Raw genomic sequence first — 24049 nt, forward strand, 5'->3', positions numbered from 1 at the left:
ACGCTACTAAACTGTACACTTAAAAATGGTTAAGATGATACATTTTATGTGTATTCTACAATTAAAATTTTAATGTGACGATTCCTTACTTTCATCAACTATCCATTGCTCAAATTTCCAATTCTTATAAACGTCATACTTTTTCTCCCAATGTTTGCTTGAATTAGTATCCAAATAAAATCCACTGGTTGTCATGGGTTATGTCTCTAAATTCATTTCTAACCTATAGGTTCCCCTTCCCCTCTGTTGCAATTTATTTGAAGAAACAAGGTCGTTTGTCCTGTGGTTTCTCACAGCTTAGATTCTGCTGCCCGCATCCCATGGGGTCCTCTAACGCTTTCCTTAGTCTGCTGTATTCCCTGTAAATTGGTCGTTGGACCTAGAGGCCCTGGGCCAATTTTGATTCGGACTCAGAAAGGAACTAAAGACCTCCATTTCTGCGTGGACGGCCCAGCGTGGCCTGACAAAGCGAGGCTGAGCCAGCAGCCAAGCTGCTTAGAGTGACAAAGACCCGTTTACACGGCAGGGTCAGTCACCTAGAAACGCTGGGGAAGGAGGAGAGACGACAGGGCGGGACTACGCTGGGAAAAACCTTTGTCCGCTTTCCACGCACGTCATAAAGTTACTGAAATAAACAGCCCACGGGGGCGGGGCCTTTGGTGGAAGTGACGCACGCGCGGCCGGCGGCGGAGCTGCCATAGAGACTGGGAGACGGATAGACAAGCTGCTCGCGGGTCGCATTTCTGGCCATCTCCCCGGGAGACAAGCGTTGTGGAGTCGCTAGCCGGCGGTGCTAGTTAGGGTCTCCGGTGACCCGGACCGCGGTAGCGGCACCGCGGGCGGGATGTTCCGGAGTTTGAGCAGTTGGTTTGGCTTGGAGCAGCCGGCGGCGGGTGGCCGGCAATCTGAGGGAGACAGGCAGCTGGAGGGAGACGCTCCACCCCAGAACTGCTCCGAAGCGGTGACCGAGTCGGTGGAGGGGGAGCCGCAGCAAGCGGGGGACCAGGAACTCCTTCACCAGGCGAAAGGCCTCGGCAGTGAGTCTCTTCCAGCCCTCGGGACCAGAGAGTGTAGGGGGATGCCCGCTCCCTCCTCTTGACGCCCGGGGCGCAGGCCCGACTGCTTGGGGGGTGTGGAGCGGGTGGAATGGGAGGAAGGTGTGTCTGTGGGTCCTCTTGGGACGGGAAAGGTTGGTGAGGATCTGGGCAAGGCTGGAGCTTCATCCAGCAGTCAGATTGTGGGCAAGTTCCTGGTGACAGGTCACCGCCTTACGAGGTGTGTAAACATTGGGAGCCAGGGCCTCCGCAAAGCGGTGTGGCTCGACGTCTTTAGGTTTGACAGGGAATCTTTTTTATTCATTTCTTGAGCTTTCACCTCCACACCCCCCACCCCCAGGACGGGGGGCGTTGGAGAGCTTAAGTCGGTTGGAAAAGTGCCCTTTTGCGTCTGTAGCGCCGAGTGTGTTGTCTGAAATAAATTGCGGAAAGAGTTACCGAAGGCGTCCCTCAGGCTGGTTTAGGTGCAGCGGAATTTTTTTTTTAAGGCGGGAAAGTAGTTGTCGATTATTGTCTGGGATGCAGGTTTCAGTACCGGATGGCTTGTGGACGATTTCTCATTTAATCTGTTAAACACCTCTGTGAGTTGGGAGAACAAGCCTGCAGTTACTGGCTCAAAGCTATGGCAAATGGTAGAAGTGGAATTTGAACCCAGGTCTGTCTCATTTGAAAGGCCGTACCCTTTGCGAGCCACAGTCTAGTTAGGGAGGACAGTGAAAGTAGTAGGCTTGAAAAATAAACACATCGCTCTGGTAATTCTGATTCTGGAGACCTTGGCGGGCTTAAATGATCAAAGAAAACATCCTTGAGAAGGTGAGTCCTAAAGCAGGTGGCACTACAAGTGAGAGAACTGTGGCAAAGGTAGATAGTAAATTTAGCAAGCATTTTTAAAGAATCTGCTAAAAGGCAAGAAGAGCATAGGGGAGGGTGGAGTCTGAAAGTGGAGAAACACGTGTTAGAATAAGAAAGGCGCTAAACCGGCCACCTGGGTAAGCATCTTGATTTCAGCTCAGGTCCTGATCTCATAGTTTGTGAGTTCAAGCCCCGAGTCAGGCTCTTTGCTGACAGGAAGGAGCCTACTTGGGATTCTCTCTCTCTTTCCGTCCCCCCTTCCCTGGCTCATGCTTATCCTCTCTTGTTCTCTCTTTCTTTCTCATAAATTAATACATGAACATTAAAAGAAGAAAGAAAGGCTGTAACATTCAAAAAGCTTGGGGGAAGGGGCACGGAAAATAGATCTAATGTACAATCATGGCAGTACAGAACCTCAGCTCAAGGCCCCCAAACAGTGCACAAGAGAAATAAAACCAAGTGCTGTACAACAAAATCTCTAAAGAGGGAATAACTGTTTCCTGTGTAGAAAATTGAGGAGAAACGAGCTTGCCATTTTCAAAAGATGTCAGATGAATTGGACTAGAACTAGAAAGGCTATGTTAGGTAGTTGAGATGGATACAAGTGGGACCATGTTAGGAAAAGCAGGGTATGGGTGTTTACTCCATTTCATACAACATAGCCATTTTCATTGATCTTCAGGGAACTAGCAAAAGTCACTTCTGGGGTGTCTGGGTGGCTCAGTTGGTTAAGCCTCCAACTTGGGCTCAGGTCATGATCTCATGGTTTGTGAGTTCGAGCCCCACATCGAGTTCTCTGCTGCAGCGCAGAGCTAGCTTTGAATCCTGTCTCCCTCTCTCTCTGCTCTTCCCCCGCATGTTCTCTCTCAAAAATAAATAAACATTTTTTTAAAAGTCACTTTTTTTTTTTTTTTTTTAAGTAATCTCTACACCCAACTTGGGGCTTGAACTCTCAACTCTGAGATCAAGAGTCACATGCTGGGAGCGCCTGGATGGTTCAGTTGGTTAAGCGTCTGACTCTTGTACCCAAAGGATACAGGAGTGCTGATGCATAGGGGCACATGTACCCCAATGTTTATAGCAGCACTTTCAACAACAGCCGAATGATGGAAAGAGCCTAAATGTCCATCAACTGATGAATGGATAAAGAAATTGTGGTTTATATACACAATGGAATATTACTTGATAATGAGAAGGAATGAAATGTGGCCTTTTGTAGCAATGTGGATGGAACTGGAGAGTGTTATGCTAAGTGAAGTAAGTCATACAGAGAAAGACAGATACCATATGTTTTCACTCATATGTGGATCTTGAGAAACTTAAGACTGTGGGGGAGGGGAAGGGGAAAAAATAGTTACAATCAGGGAGAGAGGGAGGCAAACCATAAGAGACTCTGAAATACAGAGAACAAACAGGAATGATGGGAAAGGGGGGGGGGAGAGGGGAAAATGGGTGATGGGCATTGAGGAGGGCACTTGTTGGGATGAGCACTGGCTGTTGTATGGAAGTCAATTTGACAATAAATTATATTAAAAACAGTGAGGACTTTATCATCAACTTGAAACTTCATGTTTGTATTTAGTAACAAAGTCCTGAATATTCTAAAATAGATTTATTTTCAATATGGATGTCTACTTTGGAGCCTAATGCTCCCACCTCTTTCTTTCCTCACCAGACTCTTGGTGTTTGGGGAAGCTAAGGTTAGCTGGAAGTACTACCATGAATCTACCCAAATGGGAGTCAGGCTCAGAGATGTTTTAATTTCATGTTTGTTTGGTTTTTTTTTTTTAAGTTTATTTATTTTGAGAGGGAAAGAGTAGGGGAGGGGCAGAGAACGAGGAAGACAGAATCCCAATTTCCCCACCCACACGCACATTGCAAATGTCGTTTCCAAATAAGAGAGCTCTTTTGGTTCTGAAATTTATGTGATTTTAAAAATATGTAAAGGTTCTTGTTTACACACAAACCTTCAGAAAGATAAGAGAGATGATCAGATATTTTCTTATTTCTACGTACTGATCCTAAAAGGTATGTTGTCTTTAAAAAGACTCATCTTTTAAAAACTGAAATTAGGGGCACCTGGGTGGCTCAGTCCATTAAGTGTCAGACTCTTTATTTCAGCTCAGGTCATGATCTCCAGGTTCATGGGATCCAGCGAAGAGTCTGCTTGGGATTTTCTCTCCCTCTCTCTGCCCCTCTCCCACTCTCTCCTTCTGTCTTTCTCTCTCAAATAAATAAACTTTTTTTTAAAAAAAACTGAAGTTATGGGGCGGCTGGGTGGCTCAGTCGGTTGAGCATCCGACTTCAGCTCAGGTCATGATCTCATGGTTCGTGGGTTCAAGCCCCTCATCGGGCTCCATGCTGACAGCTCAGAGCCTGGAGCCTGCTTTGGATTCTGTGTCTCCCTCTCTCTCTGTCCCTCCCCCATTTGTGCTCTGTCTCTCTCTCAAAAATAAAATTAAAATATTTTTAAAAATAAATAAAATAAAATAAATAATAAAAAACCTGAAGTTAAACACCTCTGAGCCTGACAACCACTGAATAGATTCATTTCTTTAGCCTTTTAAAATCTACACGGACTCTCCTGGGAGCCCCATTTGTTCTGTAAACATTTGTTGAGTGCCTGCCTTCAGGGCTGGACTCTAAATACTTCTGGTTCATGGTAATCTATTTGTAAATGTAGGCAACTCACCAGTTACAAGTGGTGGACACCCAGGCCTACATTCCATTCCGTCACCTAAAACCAAACCTTCCCATCCTTGGTCCTCCCTCCTGATAAACTCCAGCCTCCTAGGATCACCTGCTTCAGAAGGAGACAGTTGATAAGGGAACTCACTCACTGAAAAGCTCCTCCCAACCTCCCTGAAGGCCTCATGCCTCAAAGTAACTTATTATTCAGTACAAACTGGTTGTTTGGTTTTTGTTGAAGTCGACCAAATTGAAGGTTTATCTGTACTTTTTTTTTTTAAGAAATTTTTTTTATGTTTTTATTTTATTTTTGAGAAAGAGACACAGTGAGAGCAGGGGAAGGGCAGAGAGAGAAGGAGATAGAATCAGAAGCAGCCTCTAGGCTCCGAGCTGTTAGCACAGAGCCCGACGTGGGGCCCGAAATCACGAACCATGAGATCATGACCTGAACCGAAGTCGGACGCCCAACCGACTGAGCCACCCCGGAGCCCCTGTACTTTTTTTTTTTTTTTTTTAAAGAAAAGTCCATATCTCTGAGAACGTTCAATACGTGAGTCATTTGCATAGTTTAAACAAGTGGGAGAGTGGCCAAAAATGAGCTTTGGCTTTTTCAAAACCATCCCTAAGGTCAGTCCATGCCCAGAAATGGAGGAAGGGCCATCGTCTCTTCTCCTTTGAAAAGTACTATTAGTAGGGGGTGCCTGGGTGGCTCAGTCAGTTAAGCGTCTGACTCCATTTTGGCTCAGGTCATGATGTCATGGTTCAGTTGGTGAGTTTGAGCCGTACATTAGGCTCTGCACTGACAGCGCAGAGCCTGCTTGGGATTCTTTCTCCACCCCTCCCCTGTTCTCTCTCTGTCTCTCTCTGTCTCTCTCAAAAGTAAATAAACTTTTTTTAAAAAAAGAAAAAAGCTATTAATATTTGCAGTGGAACTATGTTAATTAGGCTATCCTCTTTTTCTATAGGGAAAGTACATTTCAAGTTCTAGGTGCCTAACTTGCTTAGTGTACGACTAAAAGGGCTCCAAAAATTAGTGTGTATATAGGAAAATAAACGTCTGCTTTGATACAGAAATAAAATAACCAATTCACTGCTGATGACAAACTGTGGCTTACCATGAAGAGGACAGTACAAATGGTCAAGAGCTTGGATCCCATGGCTTATGATGAATACTAAACAGAACTGGGGATTTTGGCTTGAAGAAGAAACTTAGGGGCATTGCTCAAAATTCTGAAAGTTTTTTTTCATAGAAAAGTCATTTTATGGTAGTTAAAAGGACAGATCTAAGTCTGAGAGGTAGGAATGACAAGGCAAATGAAAAGATTTCCTAATTAGAAGGGGATAACAGTAATAATTGGCTACCCGTTGAAGTCACATGCTCCCTATCCCTAGAAGTGGGGCTACCTGGATAAGAGGTTCAATTAGGTAACCTCTAAAGTCCTCCAACATGAAGGTTCTAAAATTTTATGAAATAAAGTATTTTTGAAAAATTAGCCAGTGCCTTAAGAATATTAATTTTCTAAAGCTTTGCCTTAGAAATCACTATCTGCTCATTTTCTTTCCTGTTCTAGCAGCAAGCAAACTCTACCTTCTTCTCTTTCTTCTGATAATTTTAATGCTTTTTCTAACCTTTGAGAACCTTCCCACTTTATCTTTTTTTTTTTTATGTTTATTTATTTTTGAGAGGGAGAGACAGAATGCGAGCAGGGGAGGGGCAGAGAGAGAGGGAGACAAAAATCTGAAGCAGGCTCCAGGCTCTGAGCTATCAGCATAGAGCCTGATGTGGGGCTTGAACTCACAAATTGTGAGATCATGACCTGAGCCAAAGTTGGACGTTTAACCAATTGAGCCACTCCGCGCCCCCCACTTTATCTTTATCATTCCATTTAGTTCTTCAAGCCCTTGTCACTTGCTCATCTGACATGAGGCAGTGTGGGATTTGGGGCACAAGCTTGCCAGTTAGAAGCAGATAGCCTGTGTTTGAGTTTTCTGTACTATTGTCTTTATTGTGATATCAGTTGCAAATTACAGAAAAGTCAGCTGCAAATTACGGAAAATCTAACAGAGGCTTAATAAAACCACCTTGATTGTGTTGGAAGTCCCCAAGACCACCCCCAGCTTTGATAAGCTCCCACTAAAACTGGGGTTGTTTTGCCAAGGAGGAAGGGAGTAGGCATTGGCTAGGCCATCAGCAGAGTCTGCCACTATCTTAATGGGCAAATCATTTATCCTGTGAGGATAAATCATCTCAGGATGATTATGAGCCTAAAATGAAGGTAAAATGACTGCTTTCAGTGTTTGAAATTTGCCCCCTCCTTTCATAAGGTTGCTTAGTCTTGCTCACTGGACACATTTTATTTAGTCTTCCTTTTCTTTGGTTGCTGCTTCATTTGAGACCTTCTCTTTATGCCTGTGTTCTCGAAATGGACATTGTACTCCTATTACTTCCTGTTAACTCTTATCTTAGTCTCAACTTTTTCTAACCATGTAGTTAAAACTCTTTAACTTGGTGTCAGCCGATAAGTTAATTTGCAAAACTAATAAGCCACTTCTCATCTTTATGAGCTTTCTTACCTGAAAATCTCCTATCATGCTTTCCCATGCCCCTCCTCCCTCTGACTTCACAATCCAGACCACTCTCTAATTACTCTCTTCTCTGAGTGCTTCTGTTTAATGATTATTCTTGCTCCTCTTGTCTTTGAGCCTTTTATTTGGTTGGAAATGGCCATTCCTTGAGGGCGACAACTATACTTTCTCCAGTGTTCTCTGTGTCAGTGTACCGTACCTCATTAAAATCTAAGAATTGAGATATTTATGCTAAAATACCAGATTTTATTTATTTATGTATTTTAAATGTTTATTTTGGAAAGAGAGAGCAAGCAGGGGAGGAACAGAGAGAAGGCGAGAGAGGATCTGAAGCAGGCTCTGCACTGACAGCAGCGAGCCCAATGCAGGCCTCAAAACTCGTGAACCACGAGGTCACAACCAGAGCCGAAGTCAAACACTCAACCAGCTGAGCCACCCAGGTGCCCCTAAAATACCAGTTTGTTGTTGTTGTTGTTGTTGTTTAGTGTTGATTTATTTTTGAGACAGAGCCTGACTGGGGAAGGGTCAGAGAGAGGGAGACACAGAATCCAAAGCAGGCTCCAGGCTCTGAGCAGTTAGCACAGTGCCCGATGTGGGGCTTGAACTCACAGACCATGAGATCATGACCTGAGCCGAAGTTGGACACTTAACCAACTGAGCCACCCAGGCGCCCCTAAAATACCAGTTTTTAAATGGCAGTACTCCTTGGACTAGAAATGATGATTCTTTTTTTTTTTTAAGTTTTATTTATTTTGAGAGAGAGAGCAAGAGAATGTCTGTGTTGGAGAGTGGCAGAGAGAGAGGGAGGGAGAATCCAAAGCAGTCTCTGCACTGTCAATGCAGAGCCTGATGCCGGGATGTTGGGCTCAAAGTCATGAATCATGAGATCATGACCTAAGTTGAAACCAAGAATCGAAAGCTCAACTGACTGAGCCACCCAGGTGCCCCATAAAAATAATGATTCTAATTAAAAACACTTTCCTGAGGGCTGCCTAGGTGGCTCAGGGCCGCCTAGGTGGCTCAGTCGGTTGAGTGTCCAACTTCGGTTTGGGTCATGATCTTGAGGTTCACAGGTTCGAGCCCCGTGTTGGTCTCTGTGCTGACAGCTCAGAGCCTGGAGTCTGCTTCAGATTCTGGTCTCCCTCTATCTCTGCCCCTCCCGCTTTGCGCTTTGTCTATTTCTCTCTCCAAAATAAACATCAAAAAAATTTTTTTAACATTTTCCTGAGAGAAAATCTTAAAAGGAACCCAGCTCTTTTAGAACTTCAGATTTCTTTGACTCTCTGCAAAAAATATTATTACAAAATAATCTGGCTGTCTACCCAATTTATTGTGAATAGACTAATCATAACCAAACAGAAATAAGGGACTTCGCTAAAACCCTTCCCTAAAAGTTACTATGTTGCCCCCCATTTGTCCATTCAACAAGGACTTATTGGTCACTCACTGGGGATACAGTGGTGAATCAGACAGCCTTGGTCCCTGCCCCAGTGGAACTTAGGATGGGCCCTGAGTCTGTCTGGGAAGACAGATCCACCAAGTAATCAATAGAGTGTCATGAATATTGTTGGTTGGGCAACACAGGTGCTGAGGGAACACATCTCAGGAGCTCCTACTCCAGTCAAGGAGCCAGGGAACATTTCCTGAGAAGTGATATGTAAGTGGAGATGCACAGTATATGCAGAGTTAAGCCAGATAAAAAGAGGGAAGATAAAGGTGTTTCAAACCTAGGAATAATGTATCTGAAACCTCCTTGGAGATACTCAAGAATTTCTTGGGATCATGTGAATGTAGAATAGGAGGGGGAAGAATGGTGAGAAGACCATAGGCAAGTAGTGTCCCGTTTTATAGTCACAATGGGGTGTTGACATCATGGACAGGTGAATGCCACCAGACGCAATGGGAGAAAGTAGACTCTTTATGGTAAAGGCTATGGAAAGTGGAAGAGAAGGTCATTCAGATGGGGAGATAGTACTGCTGCTCCCAGGTAGTGGTACAAGTTACCTGATTCTCTGGAAGTGATACCAGCCACCAGTGAGGATTTAATCTGGTGTGCCAAGCTCCCTTTGCCATTCTTATCTGGGTTTTCTCCCTGAGTGTTGTTAAGAGTCAACCCACCTGCCCCTCAGCAAGTGCAAGTAGCAGAGGCAAGAGTGCCCTAACTTAGAGAGTATCTCCCACTAGATGAGATTGGAAGGCAGTGGCCCAGGAGCATCCCCCAGCGGGTCCAGCTTCAGGACCTGCCTGAGGTTGCTTCCCGCAGCCTATGTTGTATACATTGTGGACTTCGAAATGATATTTGTTTACATACAGGCCTTTATGTTGTGGTTGCAATAGAGCTTTGATACATAATGTCTTTTCAGGTCTTTAGAAACATTAATTTTGTGCTTTTGAAAAGTGGAAGTTTATATGTTCCAGTTTTAATTTTATTCTACATATTTGCTCATTATTATTAGTTAAGAAGGACTTATATTTATATTAGGGCTTGCCAAGATTTCTATTTATTAAAAATTCCCCCAGATTTATCACGAGATGGGTTAATGTAGGGAAGGAGGGACATTTTTTCTTTGAACAAGAGGGAAGGAGAAAATAAAATAGGATATTTAGGGTCTAGAAAGGAAGGAAAGTGAAAAGGAGCCTTGATCTTATTTGTGAAGTCGGAAGGGAGATTACTTGCTGAGATAAGTTAGAACAAGAGACTACTGGGGGAGAAGGGAGGCGTATGCTTAACGCTCTTTGCAAGAGATGAATTAAAGGCCGGGTGTGGATGGCCAGCGGGTCCACCCAGAAGGTGGGGTACTGTCAGTGCTTCTCGTTTCACGTCCTAGTGAACAAGAAACATGCCCTATGGTTGAAGATTCGCATGAGAGCTCTTTAAGGGAAAAATCACAAATATAATAACCATTGTACTTGAATGGAGCATAGACTGTCTTTTATTCTTTGCAGACTATCTATTTAGCTTTGCAACTGCTGCTACAAAAAAGATAACTGAATCAGTTGCTGAAACAGCACAAACAATAAAGAAATCAGTAGAAGAAGGAAAGATAGATGACATCATTGATAAGGTACATTTCAACATCTTTTCAAATTGATTAGCAGCTAAATATAATTATCCCTTCTTTTTATGAACGTCATTAATCCAAGTAGGATATCATATTCCGATAAAAATATTAATTGTTGAGACTCTTGGGGTTTTTTTTCTTCTTTTTGTATAAGAAGTAGCAATGATTTAAATAACCTTGGTTTTAATTTTAATATATTCTGAAATACACTGATACTTTTGCATAATACTGAACTTTTTATATTGTGAGTTTAATTTTAAACTGTAACTGTTTCCAAATATTTATGCCTTTGCATCATTCAGTTACGTTTTTAAAGTCCCATTAGGAATTACATTTTCAGACTCTAAGGAATGAGTTTGTTCATTTCCTGCAGTGGTAGGGTATAGGCCTGGGGAATTTCATTTATGTTGGTAATTATTTGAACTAAGGAGGTCATCAATTAAACTTCAGATAGCTTGTTATTTAGCTGCTTTGCTGTGTGTACTACATGTTAGAATGAGATTTGACCTGGCTTTTATTGTTTTTTGCGATAAAACAAAAATTCAATTTTTAACTCATTTTATCTTTGCATTTGAAAAGATAATCCATCATAAAAAAGGTTGTATACTTAAAATTCAAAACTATTGAATTGATTTTCCCTTTTGGTGGAGAAAGGGTGGAGTATCACTTTTTTAACCTTTTTATTTGAATAAAATTAATAAAATGTCTCAAATGACTTCACAAATCTTACATGTAATAAGCTTCTCGAAGTAATTTGACTCTTTATATATTTTTTAACAGACCATTATAGGAGATTTTCAGAAGGAACAGAAAAAATTTGTTGAGGAACAGCATACCAAAAAGTCAGGTATGATATCGGTTTGTATACATGACTCACCTACCAAATTTTATTGAGCACCTATTAATGTGCCAGACACCACACTGAGGCGCTGAGAATACAAAAATGTGTAACAGCCCCCATCCTTCAGGTAGCACAAAGACTAGTGGGGAAGTCAAGCTCATAAACCTTTGGGGTTTAAAGGAAGGGAGAAAATTGTTCCCACAGAACTGGTGACAGCCCCTCTGGGGAGCTGACTGTGACAGAGTGAGCATTCATTTCTCATTTTATAACATGGACAACACACTGTGTGATATACACATAATTGGCACTTAGCAGAAGTTGGCTCCCTTCCCATTCTCTTCAGGAGATAAAAACGAAAGAGCTTTCTAGAGGAGTGACAGAGGGCCATGAAAAGTCATGGAGTGTTCGAGGAAGTTAGTGCATTTCATTACTGACAAATGCTTGTTTAAATGTTTGCAGTTACAGGATCTCAAAATGTCTACTTTTACTGTTTGGATGTACTCAAACACAAAACCGGCCTCTTGTCTTTGAATTTGGCAAAATGGTAAAACAATTCCATCAGTTTGAGCAGTGCCACAAATTCAAAAAGAGCTACTTAGTCCTGTGGCGGGTCAGGCAACTCAAAGTGGAAAGCAGCTTTGGGGACAAAAAATCTATACAAATTAGCCTACCTTAGGATAGCAGAGAAAGTGATCCTGGCTTGGAGACTTGGGGTAGGCGCTGGTCAGAGCCTCTGAGACAGGAACTTTGAGTGAGCAGGGGAAAGGCTCGGAGGCACTTTCAGTTTTGAGACACCCATTACACCCCAGGTGAGAGGAACATGTACAAAGGCAGGGAAGGGAATGCAGGACAATTCCATTCCTTGGTTGCACAAGTCATATTTCAAAGGCCCAATAGCCACAAGGGGCTAGTGGCTTCCATATTGGACAGTGCAAACTTAGAACATTTCCATCAGTGCAGAAAGTTCTGTTGGTCGGCACTGCTCTAAATTAACTGAATGGGGTCCAACAGGAGCAGTTGATTCCTGTGTGAAGCATGCATGAAGAATCCCATCTACTGATACAGATTAGAAGTCAATTTGTGTAAAAACCATGAGAGTAGGTGAGCTCAGTGAGAAGTGTGTCGAGCATGAAGAGAGCTGAGCAGAGATCTAACAGTGTTGACAGGAAGGAAGGAATGGGAGAAATTGACAGTTCCTGAGTGCCTGATGTTTACATGCAACATCTTCTTTACTAAAAGGTAGGATCAACAAGGTTAATTCGCTGCAGGTTGCTCAGCTGGTAAGTGATGAAACAAATCTGCCATCAAAACTAGTGCCCATTTTTACTTACCAACAGACAACAGCTAGGAGAGAGAAGCAATAGAAGCCCAGAGAGGGGAGAATTTCAAGGAGAGTTAGGTCGGCTAAGAAGTCCATTTACAAGGACCATGAGGAAAGGCATCATGTGAGTGTTCCTTGTGCATTTGTTCATTTAACGGTCACAGAAACTCAGAAGTGCTTACTCTTCTCTCCATTTCACAAAGAAGGAAACTGGGCCTAGAGAGAAAAGAACTAAGAACTGTCCGTGGGTTGGACAACCAGGAGGTTACTGGTCACCCTAAAAAGAGCAGTTTCAGAGGAACAGGGAGGCAGGGAGTGTCTCATCCATACTGGTAGTTTGAGCCTTGAGAGGACCTCATCTGAGGGTTAAGTAGTACCAGGAGAGGCCACCCAAGGTGAATAGACTTAAATTGGACGCCAGAATATTAAAGCAAATAGTGTTTTCAAGGGGCTTTACCCCAATTTTTTTAAGTATGAAAATATGCTTATTTTATCTTATATTTAACAGAATTTGGATTATAATTGCCACCATTTGCTTGTTTAAGATGAGCCTAAGAATGAGCCAGGTGTCTGTCTGTCCATATGTCTATCCACACATGCACATAACTTTTCTATCAGTTGGTACACAATAGGATATCTCTTCCATTGGACTTTTGCCACATGACACAAAAGGGCAGGGGTGTTTTGTTGAAAATACTAGGAACCCCTACATGTATCTTTTGTGCTGACCTCCCACCTCCACAGCCCCAGCTCAGATGGTAGCCCCAGTTCGGATGCTCACTGGCTTTGTCTCCACTATTTCCTACTTGCTGCTCCCTCTGAACACCCCCTACACACACCTAGCACTGAACTCCTCCTAGACCAAGATCACCTCCCAGGTCTCCGCAGAAAACCCCTGGGACTCACCTCTCAGTGGCTGCATTTGTCACCCAACAGTATAAGCCTGATGAGTTGTAATCCCCTTCTTCTTGTGAGCCCCAAAGACAACATGTCTGTTGTAGATCCCAGCCCTGTTGTTTACTTCCCGATTTGCCCGTTTCTTTATTTGCTTTCACTCCTGACAACCCTCTTCTCAGTTCCTAACTGCTTATCACCTTTTGTCATGAATCAAGTACAGTGACTTTTTCAAAAGAACTTTTTATTTGGAAATAATTTCAATTTACAGAGCAGTTGCGAGTATAAAGGGAGTACTGAGAACACCCATACCCCCTCTCCCTAGATTGTTGGTTTTAGTCCAACTGCCTTGTCCTTTACACCCTTTCTCCCTCTGTGGGTGTCTTTTCTGTTCCACTCAATGTGTGTTTCCTAAGAATTAGGGGTATTCTCTTACATAATCACTGACCAGACAGTTACCAGCTTTAGGAAAAGAACACTGATACGATGTGCATATTCTAATTTTGTCAATTGACCCAGTAATGTCCTTTGTATGTTTTCCCCCTCAATACAGCATGCAGCATAGCTTTCCTCATGTGTCTTAGCCTCTTTTAATCTGCACCAATCCAGGACCTTTGTCTTTTAGGACATTAATGTTTTCAAAGGATATTCTGCCCCCGCCCCCTTGGCCTCCTTTTTTTTTTTTTTTTTTTTTAAATAGACCTTTCCTAGTTGGGCTTTGGCTGGTATTTCCTCATGATTAGATTCAGATTATGCATTCTTGGCCAGAATACTACATAGATGATGTTGTATCCTTCTCAAGATAGCCCATCTGGAGGCCTACGATGACCATCTCTTTTTCATTGGTGATGATCATTTGGGTCACTTGGTCAAGGTGTTGTCCAATTTCTCCACCATATAATTCAAGTAATTTTTTACCAAATACGTACATGCTTTAGATTCATATCTTAAGTCTAGGAATTATGATGAATGTTCATCTTTGGAGCTCATTAATAAATTGCCACATTGATTATGTGGCAACTTATTCTTTCAAACCACGATTGCAGTGTAACCTTTGTAACATGTTTTTCTCTTTTTTTCTTTATTATTAAAACCTTTAGAAGCAGCAGTGCCCCCATGGGTTGATAGTAATGATGAAGAAACAATTCAACAGCAAATCTTGGCCTTATCTGCTGTAAGTACCTCGTGATTCCCTGTATAGAGATACTTTCTTCCTATCATGACTTTATCCATAGAATGTTTTTCTTCTATATAGTATTTAAAATGTTTTGAGATACTAGAACTGTACACATCAACTTTCTCTGGTTTTTCCCCTTAAGTTCCCCCTCCCGCCAAGTTTTAATTTCTCCTTAAGTTCTTTTTTCTTAACAGAAAAGTATGATCTGTTACACAAAATAATTATTTCAGCCTTAAAAGGATTCTTTTATGTTATTAAGATGATCTTTTGAGATATGCTATCATACAAAGTTTCTAGATATCATTCTAGTTCATCTGAGTGAAAAGATTGTATTCTAAGTTTTCTCTTTATCATATGTATTTTAAAATGAAATTGAAAGAAATAAACTTTTCTTTGCTGGCCTACAAAGATTTCTCTTGGGATTTCAGAGGGAACATAGTGATACCAGTTAACAGTTGTACAGTACCTGACACTTTCAGAAAGAACTTTCTTACCCATTATCTCCTTTAAACCTCACTGTACGTTTATGAGGTAGGTAGGGCCTTTTATTGCCGTCGTGCAGGCGTGATGACTGTGACTCCCAAATGTGACACTCACTCCTTACATGTGTCTCCACTGGGCTGTGGATTCTTAGTGGGTGGAGAGATTGGCTTTAATCTCTGTCCTCAGCACATAGCAGCCTGCCTGGCAGGGGACTCAGCAAATAGGGCTTTGACTGTATCAGTGGTTTTCAAGCTTTGTTTTTAATCTACTCTTTTTTTTTTTTTTTTTTTTTTTTTTAACCAAAGTCATAAATGGAACTTCAGTCTAGAAAACAGACATAGAGCTGGGCTTTACTTTGCTTCCATTGTCCTCCCCCAGGGCATTTTAAGATTTTTTCTTTTTCATTAGTAAACCCCTTAAAAGATTCTTTTTTAAGTTTGTTTATTTATTTTGAGAGAGAGAGAGCAAGTGCAAGCAGGGGAGGGGCAGAGAGAGGGGGAGACACAGAATGTGAAGCAGGCTCCAGGCTCTGAGCTGTCAGCACAGAGCCTCACATGGGGCTTGATCCCATGAACTGTGAGATCATGACCTAAGCGGAAACCAAGAGTCAGATGCTTAACCTACCGAGCCACCCAGATGCCCCTCCATTAGTAAGCCCTTTAAGGGCCTGAGCATCCATTACGAGTTCAGTATGAACACCATGTGTTTTGTTTACTGTGCTATGGCCAAACTTGATGCTGACATCACATAATGCTTATCTCCAGAAGAGAATTGGGACAGTGAGACTGTCATTTGAGGGCAGACATCAGATACTCACAGTCAAGTAAGTCCTCATAGCTCCTCTGTCCCCCAGACCTGTTCCTGTCCTCATCTTCTCCATCTCAAAATAAGACTCCAGTCATCCACCAGTTTGTTCTAGTCACTAACCCAAGAGTCTTCCTTCAGTCACACCCCACCCCCACCCCGCCTGGGCCTGCTGCAACTTGACAACGCTATGTTCCTGATATACCTCTATACCACTTCTCCACTGCTGCTGCCACCACAGCGGTCCCAATGCCATCATCTCCTGCCTTCAGCGTCCCAACCACTGTCCTATCCTTACCCCTTTCCCTACAAGCTCACAGCAGCCACAGGGGTCCCATTTATGATGTAAATCCCTTCGTGTCACTCTCCCACATAGAGCCTTCTAATGGCATCTCGCCTCGAGTGGGCTAGGATCTAAACCCCTTCCACTGGCTTCGAAGGCCCTTGGCTTTGCATCCCTCACCTCCCTCGTGCCCCACTGCCCTGCGTCCCAGTGTTCCAGCCACTGTTTTTTTCTGGAACACAAGTGAGCCAAGCTTTGTCCTGCTTCAGGGCCTGGTGCTTGCTGTCCACTCTTCTTAGAAGCCCACCCTACACCATTCCACAAGATCTCATCTCAAAGGTCACCTCCCTCGCCACCCTTTCAGCCCTCTACTAGTCACCCCATCTCATAGCCTTAGCAATCTAAACCCTTGTCTGTCTCTTCCCACTCCCCCACCCCACAAGTGGAATGGAAACGCTGTGCAGGCAGGGAGGGACTCCATTTGTGCTGTGCCCTGCTGAGCAGGTGGCACGGTGCCTGGGGCACAGCAGGTCCTCAATGGGCATCTGCTGAATGGATGATGCAGTGAACATTGCACACAGACATGCCTGCAAGAGAGCACTCAAGATACCAGCATGACCCAGAGGCTTTGAACCATCTTCAGTACATTCTTTATGGTGGCTTCTGAATGTTTTAAGAGATCGACTAAATTGCTATAGTGAAGAAATAAAACAAGACAGTAGGTTAAACAAGCTGTGACTTTCCCTCCCTCTTCCCCCCTCGTGTAAGAGTCTAGAGGTAGATGGTCCACGTAGGTGTGCTTTGCCCATGAACTCATCTGTAGACCCAAGTATTTCCTGTCTTAATCTTATCCTATGCCAGCCCCTAGACTGTTGTCTGCCTTCTCTGCGGTGAAGTCAGCTCTCATGACCGTGCCTGTGTTCCAGCCTGTGGGAACTGGGAAAGAGGATGGTGGGTACACCAGACCATTTGGAAGATGAGACTCAGAAATTGCACCTATCCCTCAGGCCTACATCCCTTTGGCAACTTAGACACATGGCCACTCCTAATGCTGGGGAGCCTGGGAAATCCAGTCTCTGGCTGCGTGGCCACATGCCCAGCTGGAACTCAAGAGTTGTGATCCTGGAAGGGAGGGAGGAAGGGATACTGGGAGATGATTAGCAATCTCTCCATCAGAGTTGCTACATTCTCCTACTTGCCAAGCACTAGTTGGGACAATTCAGAGCCTATAGCAGAGTAGACCTTTAAGTTTCTCGTGCTGGGGCACCCCTCAGGGCATCATGCATAAAAAAGAAATTGATAGTACAGCTGTCATTAGGTAGTTGTGAGAATGCAATTCAGAAAATTGTGTTTAGAACCTCCCCTGGGCCAGCCTAGTCCTGGGCCTGGAGGTGGCTGAGACCTGCCCTCCAGAGCCCGAAGGCTTACTGGACATCTGCTAGTGGAGTCACACATAGCATCGCTCCCATGCTGAACACTGTCGTGCGGGACACGCAACGAAGCACCAAGGAAAGCGGCATGTCCCTGATTTTGGAGAGGGAAGAGGATGATCTCAGGGCAGCTTCCCAGAAGTGATGACATTGGAGTGGAGTCATGAGTCTTGGGAGGAGGGTGTGAGGATGTTTGGGGGATGTGGGGCAGGGCTTGACATTCAGGTAGGGGGTTTTGTAAGCATTCGGATATGACTGGACTGCATGGTGCAGGTGGAGGTGTGGATATGGAGCCAGATCATGAAGACCTTTCTGTACCATTCTGGTAAGTTTAGGTTTCATCTCAAAGGCAACAAACGAGTCATTTAAGGGTTTTAGTGACCAGTAAAACACATGTTTTCCTTGCGACAGGGTAGAAAGTTGCTTGCTCTGGGTGGGAGAAATGGGACTGGAGATATTTGCCCCTTCAGCGGCTGCTGTAGAAATCCAGGTGAAACGTGATACGGCAATTTTTAGACTTTGAAATTTTTACATGAGAAGGTAAAATAACTAAACCCTATTTAGGTTCAGATTTGTTCTTTATTGATGTAGGCATCTCAAAAACCAAAAATATGGTTAAAATCTAACACGGGCAAGATATGATAAAACTGATGCTTATAGTAGCCAGTTTCTAAGATTATTTAAGCAGCCAATTTTCTAAGATTATTTTACAGTAGTTTTCACATAAAGATACTCGCTGGAACAAATGTACATTCATATGATTTGAAACTCTGTAATTTCAACTAACTGCATGATTGAACTTCCTGGCCTCCCACAAGGCTCTCTTCAGTGGAGACTGTTAAAAAAAATACATGACAGGGGACACCTGGGTGGCTCAGCTAAGTGTCCCACTCCTGGTTTCAGCTCAGGTCGTGATCTCAGGGGCTCCATGCTGACAGGGCAGAGCCTGCTTGGGATTCTCTCTCCTCTCTCTACCCCTCCCCCCTCTCGTGCGCACATGTGCACCCGTGTGTGCACTTGCTCTCTCAAATAAACTTTAAAAAATAAAAATAAAAATAAATGATAAATACATGACAGGATTGGTCATTCTCCACTCTCAAGCAGACAGGTTAATGATACTTCAGTGGATTTTGTGGCTGAAATCTTTAGGAGAATTGAATATTTGTCAAACTGGTGATGCACTGTTACATATTAATTGCTGTCTACATTTTTCCCCATGTTTTTCCCCTTTTCATCAAAGGACAAGAGGAATTTCCTTCGTGACCCTCCAGCTGGAGTGCAGTTTAATTTTGACTTTGATCAGATGTACCCTGTTGCCCTGATCATGCTCCAAGAGGACGAGCTGCTGAGTAGGATGAGATTTGCCCTTGTTCCTAAACTGTAAGTAAGCAGTGTGTTCCTGAGCCAGAGCTACGCTGCTCACACAGCACATATTGGCATTTTCTAGTGGCCTTGGTCATATGCAGAGTGTCGGGGCAGAATCCTGGAGTGGGGGCCAGAGCAGTTTCCTGTTCCGTCTTCATGAAAATAGGCTCTGTGGCCCTTCAGCTGGTGTGCATGCGCTCTCTCTCTCTCTCTTTCTTTCTTTCTCTCTTTCTCTCTCTCCCTCTCTCTCTCTCTCCCTCTCTCTCTCTCTCTCTCTCTCTCTCTCACACACACACACACACACACACACACACACACAGCCATAGAATCGAAACTGAGAGTGGGCCTAACAGGAAATTTGGGGTGGAGATAAGATGTGCTGTTTTATCCCCAGTTAGAAGCTAGAACAGTTTCCGATAGAAACAACCAACGTGCCGTGTCTTCCAAATAAAATTAAGGTCCCCAGGGCTCATTAGGACCTGGCCCACCACCTTTTTACACTCTGGCTCTGCTCTCTAGCAACAGTGTTCTTGTTCTCCTTCCCACCTGAAGTTTTCCTCTGCCCGCAGGCCTTGTTCTCCTCCGAAAGTCTTGCTTGTCCTTCAGCTCCCGTGCAAGCATAATGTCTTCAGGGACACAGCCCTGACCAGGATCAGCAGAGGCCCCCCACGGTGGGTGGGTCTCCTCCCTTCCCTTCTGCCATCATGGGCTCTTGCTCACCTTTTTTAATTCCAATTTTTTGTTTTGAATCTATTGCATTTTTAGTCCATGGTCTTTCTTACTCCGTGAGCTTTCCATTATTATAGCACTCTATTCTTTTTGGATGGGTGCAGTATCTTCCTGGTCTCTGAGAACCTAGTTTTCTTGAAATACCCTTTTGTCTCGGTGCTTTTCTTGAATTTTTGTGTTTGTTTTGGGCTCTGTGATTCATGTTGCAGGCTTTCCTTATCCGTCCTTCTTCGTATCTGAAGGCACCCTGCAGAAAGGGCACTTAGAGCTGGGTGTTCCCACAGGCCTTTCGGGCAGGGTGGCTTCCCTGAGAGGACTCCACCTCCTGCCTGACCAGTCTCAGCCACGCCAGCTGCCTGAGTGTGGAGTGGCTCAGCTCACAGTGAACCGTGGCTCTCTGTTGCATGGAAGCACAGTCCCCAGCTGGAAGGGGCAGTGCGGGAGTCAGCCAGCTCGCTGCTCCTCTGGGGCCTCACCACCATGCCTCCTGTCTCGAGCCCGACCTGCACCCGGCCTTCAGAGACGCCTGTGCCTCCCGTCCTTGGCTCTGTCCGAGGGCACCCTGGGTGAACCGGCCCGTTCTCGCCAGCCGCCCTTCCTGCAGGCGGCTTACCACAGCTTTCTCCGGTCTACAGAGTAGATTGCTGCTGGCCCATCAGCCTTTCCCCTTCCACTGTGCTTTCCTCGCCAGTTCTCTCTGTCCTGGGGGGTTTGATTTACTTAATTCCTTTTCTATTATTTTAGAATGGCTCAAATCTCATTACAAATCTAATCCTTAGACTGTGTCCAAAATAGCTATTTTGGGGGCACCTGGCTGGCATGACTCTTAATCTCTGGGTTGTGAGTTCAAGCCCCATGTTGGGTGTAGAGATGACTTAAAAATAAATAGGTAGATAGGTGGATAGATAAAGTAGCTATTTTTAGTGAAGAATATATATAAAAAAATTATCAACTGATCTTTTTTTCACTATTATGCTCACAAAACCCTGAGAGTTGGCTTTTGAACAGTTCATGTGTATATATCTGATAGAAGCTCTTTCATCTTGGAATTTGAGGTTGTACCTATTCTGAATAACTGCCTCTTTCTGAGAGAAGAGTAGCAAAGCTCTGGGGTTTGGGTGGGCTTTGTACCTGAAGGCTCCATCAACTTGAAGACCATTCAAATCACCTTGGGTCACACAGCGGGCTCTCTGCCAATGCTCTCAGGACGGTCCCGAGACCCCGAGGCAGTGGGGCATGTGGCCCAGGGTTACGCATGGCAGGCATGTGGCTAGGTGTCCACAGCGTTGGTTAGTGACAATTCTGGATGCCTTCTTACTGCTGACAGTAATTTTAGAGTCTTGAAAAGATTGGGAGAATTGGTATTTGGCAAGTAGTATTTCTGGTTTGTTGCTAGCTAGTTAAATGGTCTATTGAGTAATATAATTCCAGTTTCCTATTGCTAATTCTGTTAGGGATCATTTAGAAATTAGGGTTATCATTTTTATAAGTCTTTACCCATTAGAAATGCTTACTGAAATATTTGTGGATGGAAGGATGTGATATCTGGCATTGCCTTAAAATATTCCAACCCATACCCAGAGAAGGGCATGTGTGGAAAAGAGAGGGACAGACATGAAGTGTGATTGGCAAAATGCTGGTGATTGCTGGTTAGGTCACAGGTACAGGGGCCTCTTTGTCCTAGTCTCTCCACTTTTTTTTTTTGTTGAAATTTCCATAATAAAAAACATGAGCCATCACACACAAATCTAGGACTCCTGCTTTGGTCCTTTGAGACACTTTTTCTAAGCAGAAGCCATCACTAACCGGGGAACAATTTAGAAAACAAAACAAACTTGCTCTGTATTTCAAAATGCCTCCTAGTGTGTTAACGCTTCCCTGTGACAGCAGGGCTGGCATGAGACGAGCCCTGCTCTTGCATCACAGATGCCCTCTGAGGTCTTTACTCTGACAAAGCAGAGAAATCACAAGTCCTTTCCGGCCTTGGACTGTGACCTATGCTCATTGTTTCCCAGAGGGTATTCACAGCATACTAGTGCCTGAAAATAGTTCATGAAAGCCTAAGTGATCAGATAGTAGACATTTGGGAGTTGCTAACTCCCGTGGTTTTCTTTATCACAGAGCTTCTCAGAACCTTTATATGTCATCTGCACTGTGACTCTCCAGAGGGTCACGGAGTGTTTCTATAGTGTGCCTCCGTGACCACTTCCTCGTCCATCAAGAGGGAGAAGGTCTGGGAAAGAAAACAGTCCAGATGCTTAGCTTTATTGAGAGAACGAAGATTGCCCGTAATCTGTTGTAGATTGCCGGCATACCTGTTTCATTTTGGACTTTTCATAGAGGTCAGAATTAAGAGTGACCTTGAAAATATTCAGGGAGCTCACTACCTCCTGGGTAGCTAAGCTCCCTTCTGTCTCAACGTGATGTTAACAGTTGAAGATTTTTTAACTTAACTGGGTAAAGAGCCCCAGTTGTTTTCTTTGTTCCCCAGGTGTCTTCATCTCTGTATCCCCTCAACATCCAGGTGCTTACCGGTCCAAAAGTGAGTCCTCCGAAAGGAATGTAAAGTGCTGTCTGCCTGCAGTAGAGCACACTAGAGTGTACCTTGGGTCGCTCTGTAATGCCACCTAATGTTCTGTTAGCTATTCTCACGGCTGCAGTATACTGTTGTTTGCTCAGGTAAACTTGTGCTTGACTGTAACCCCTTGCCAACTGCTGTTAAGCTGGGTCTCCCTCCTGCCAAACTAGTTCCAGGAGATGTTCTAAGAAAAAGAGAGTTGTGAGACCACACGAGGTTGGGACATGCTAACTTGGCATCGAGTAGGAACTTAAGTAAGAGGTCATTATTCCTGTGACCATCTGTGTTGGCAGATAATCTGGCTTATTCGTCCCTGAATCACCTGGCACGGGGTCTGATGCCTGTGGCACTCGGTGAACATTGGTGGAATTAATGAAAGAAAAGATGGGCTGCGTCTAGCAGCACGTCAGCTTCTTATCTAGCCCAGCTTGTGTCGTTAATCTTGTATTTTGCCCCAGTCACTGAAAAAGCTCGTCTCCTGGCCCAGCTTCACCAGTCACAGATGTGGCAACCCTAAGGCAGGTCCTGTCCTCATCCGTAAGCCTGGGTCTCAGAATTTTCTTAGTTCTCATTGATAATCTTCTCCTCCTTCAAAATCTTTTTCAGTTATACTTTCTTCCTCTGGTTTCTCCCCATTCTAAGACCCTGCATCCATCCCTTCTAGTAAACCGGGAGATAGAGACACATTCTCCCACCCTTTTATGACTTGTAGCAACATGTTCTGGGAACACAAAATGCGTGACTCCTCCAGTACGTGTGCCCTGCACAACTCCGCGGGTCACCAAAGCCATCGCTGGTTCAGTGACCTGGTGGGGAGGGGAGTGCATTTTATGTTTTTTGTTGAGTTTTGTTCTGCCTTCCACCCTCGAGATGTTTAATTGCTCTGAGGTAAGCATACTCATCAATGTTTATTATTATTTTATTTAAACAATCACACCTTTATATAGAAAGATTGGATGTATAACATGAAAACTTTTTTTCTCACTCACTTGAGACCTAATGCTCCATCACTCCTGAATGCTTTAATGTCTATTTCCTATGAATAAGGCTTCTCCTGCATAAACACCTTGTAACCACCTGAATCAGGAAATGGTCACTTATGCATTATTACCTTCTGATTCTCAGACCCCTTTCAAGTTTCATGGGGTTGTTTTTTTTTGTTTTGGGGGGTATTTTTTGAGAGAAAGAGTGAGCAGGGAAGGGAGAGAGGGAGAGAGAGAATCCCAAGCAGGCTCCATGCCTAGTGCACAGCCCAACGCGGGGCTCCATCCCACAACCGTGAGACAGCAACCTGAGCCAAAATCAAGATTCGGGTGCTTAACCAACTGAGCCACCCAGGCACCATCTACCTTTTTCTTTTCTTTCTTTTTTCTTTTTTTTTAAGTAATTTCCACACCCAGCATGGGGCTCGGACTCACAGCCCCGAGATCAAGAGTCACATGCTCTACCGACTGAGCCAGTGAGGCACCCAACCGCATTCAAGTTTTACCATTTGTCCCAGTGTCCTCTGTACTAGCAAAAGGATCTAGCACAGGCTCAATTGTTGCATTTAGTTTTCATGTCTCATTGGTCTCCTTCAGTCTATTGCATCCTATCAAGTGGTGCACGCTGCCATTTTGTCCCATTACTGTCTACACTTTGGTCACTAGATGAAGGTGGTTTCTGCCAGACTTCTTGACTATAAAGTTATTTCTCTCCTCTTTGAAATCAGTAAGTATTTTCTGGGGAGGTATTTTGAAACTCTTTAAAAATACTGCATTCCTCATCAGACTTTGAATGTATTCATGTATTTATTTGTATCTGTATAGACTCATGGTCCTGTTTTATGCAATGGATATAATCTGTTGCTATCATTATTTATTTTGATGCTCAAATTATCACCAACTTGGCCAGTGGGAGCC

General features: G+C 43.9%; 2 protein-coding genes across 2 annotated transcripts in view; one reads left to right on the top strand and one right to left on the bottom strand.

Annotated features, from left to right (window-relative positions):
* CTPS2 (CTP synthase 2) overlaps window positions 1–444 on the bottom strand; it is a 105078-nt gene extending 104634 nt beyond the window's left edge. The window contains exon 1 of the mRNA XM_047843451.1: window positions 90–444. The gene's annotated coding sequence lies outside the window, so the exon portion shown is untranslated. The remainder of the gene's footprint in view (window positions 1–89) is intronic.
* Window positions 445–696: 252 nt separating this feature from the next.
* The window catches only part of SYAP1 (synapse associated protein 1), a 30191-nt gene continuing 6838 nt past the window's right edge, over window positions 697–24049 (top strand). The window contains exons 1-5 of the mRNA XM_047843455.1: window positions 697–1037; window positions 10128–10246; window positions 11024–11090; window positions 14400–14473; window positions 18717–18856. Coding sequence (XP_047699411.1) covers window positions 845–1037; window positions 10128–10246; window positions 11024–11090; window positions 14400–14473; window positions 18717–18856 — 593 coding nt within the window. The 5' untranslated portion in view covers window positions 697–844. The remainder of the gene's footprint in view (window positions 1038–10127; window positions 10247–11023; window positions 11091–14399; window positions 14474–18716; window positions 18857–24049) is intronic.

This window comes from Prionailurus viverrinus, chromosome X, assembly GCF_022837055.1.
Source record: "Prionailurus viverrinus isolate Anna chromosome X, UM_Priviv_1.0, whole genome shotgun sequence".
NCBI classification, from domain to species: Eukaryota; Metazoa; Chordata; class Mammalia; order Carnivora; family Felidae; genus Prionailurus; species Prionailurus viverrinus.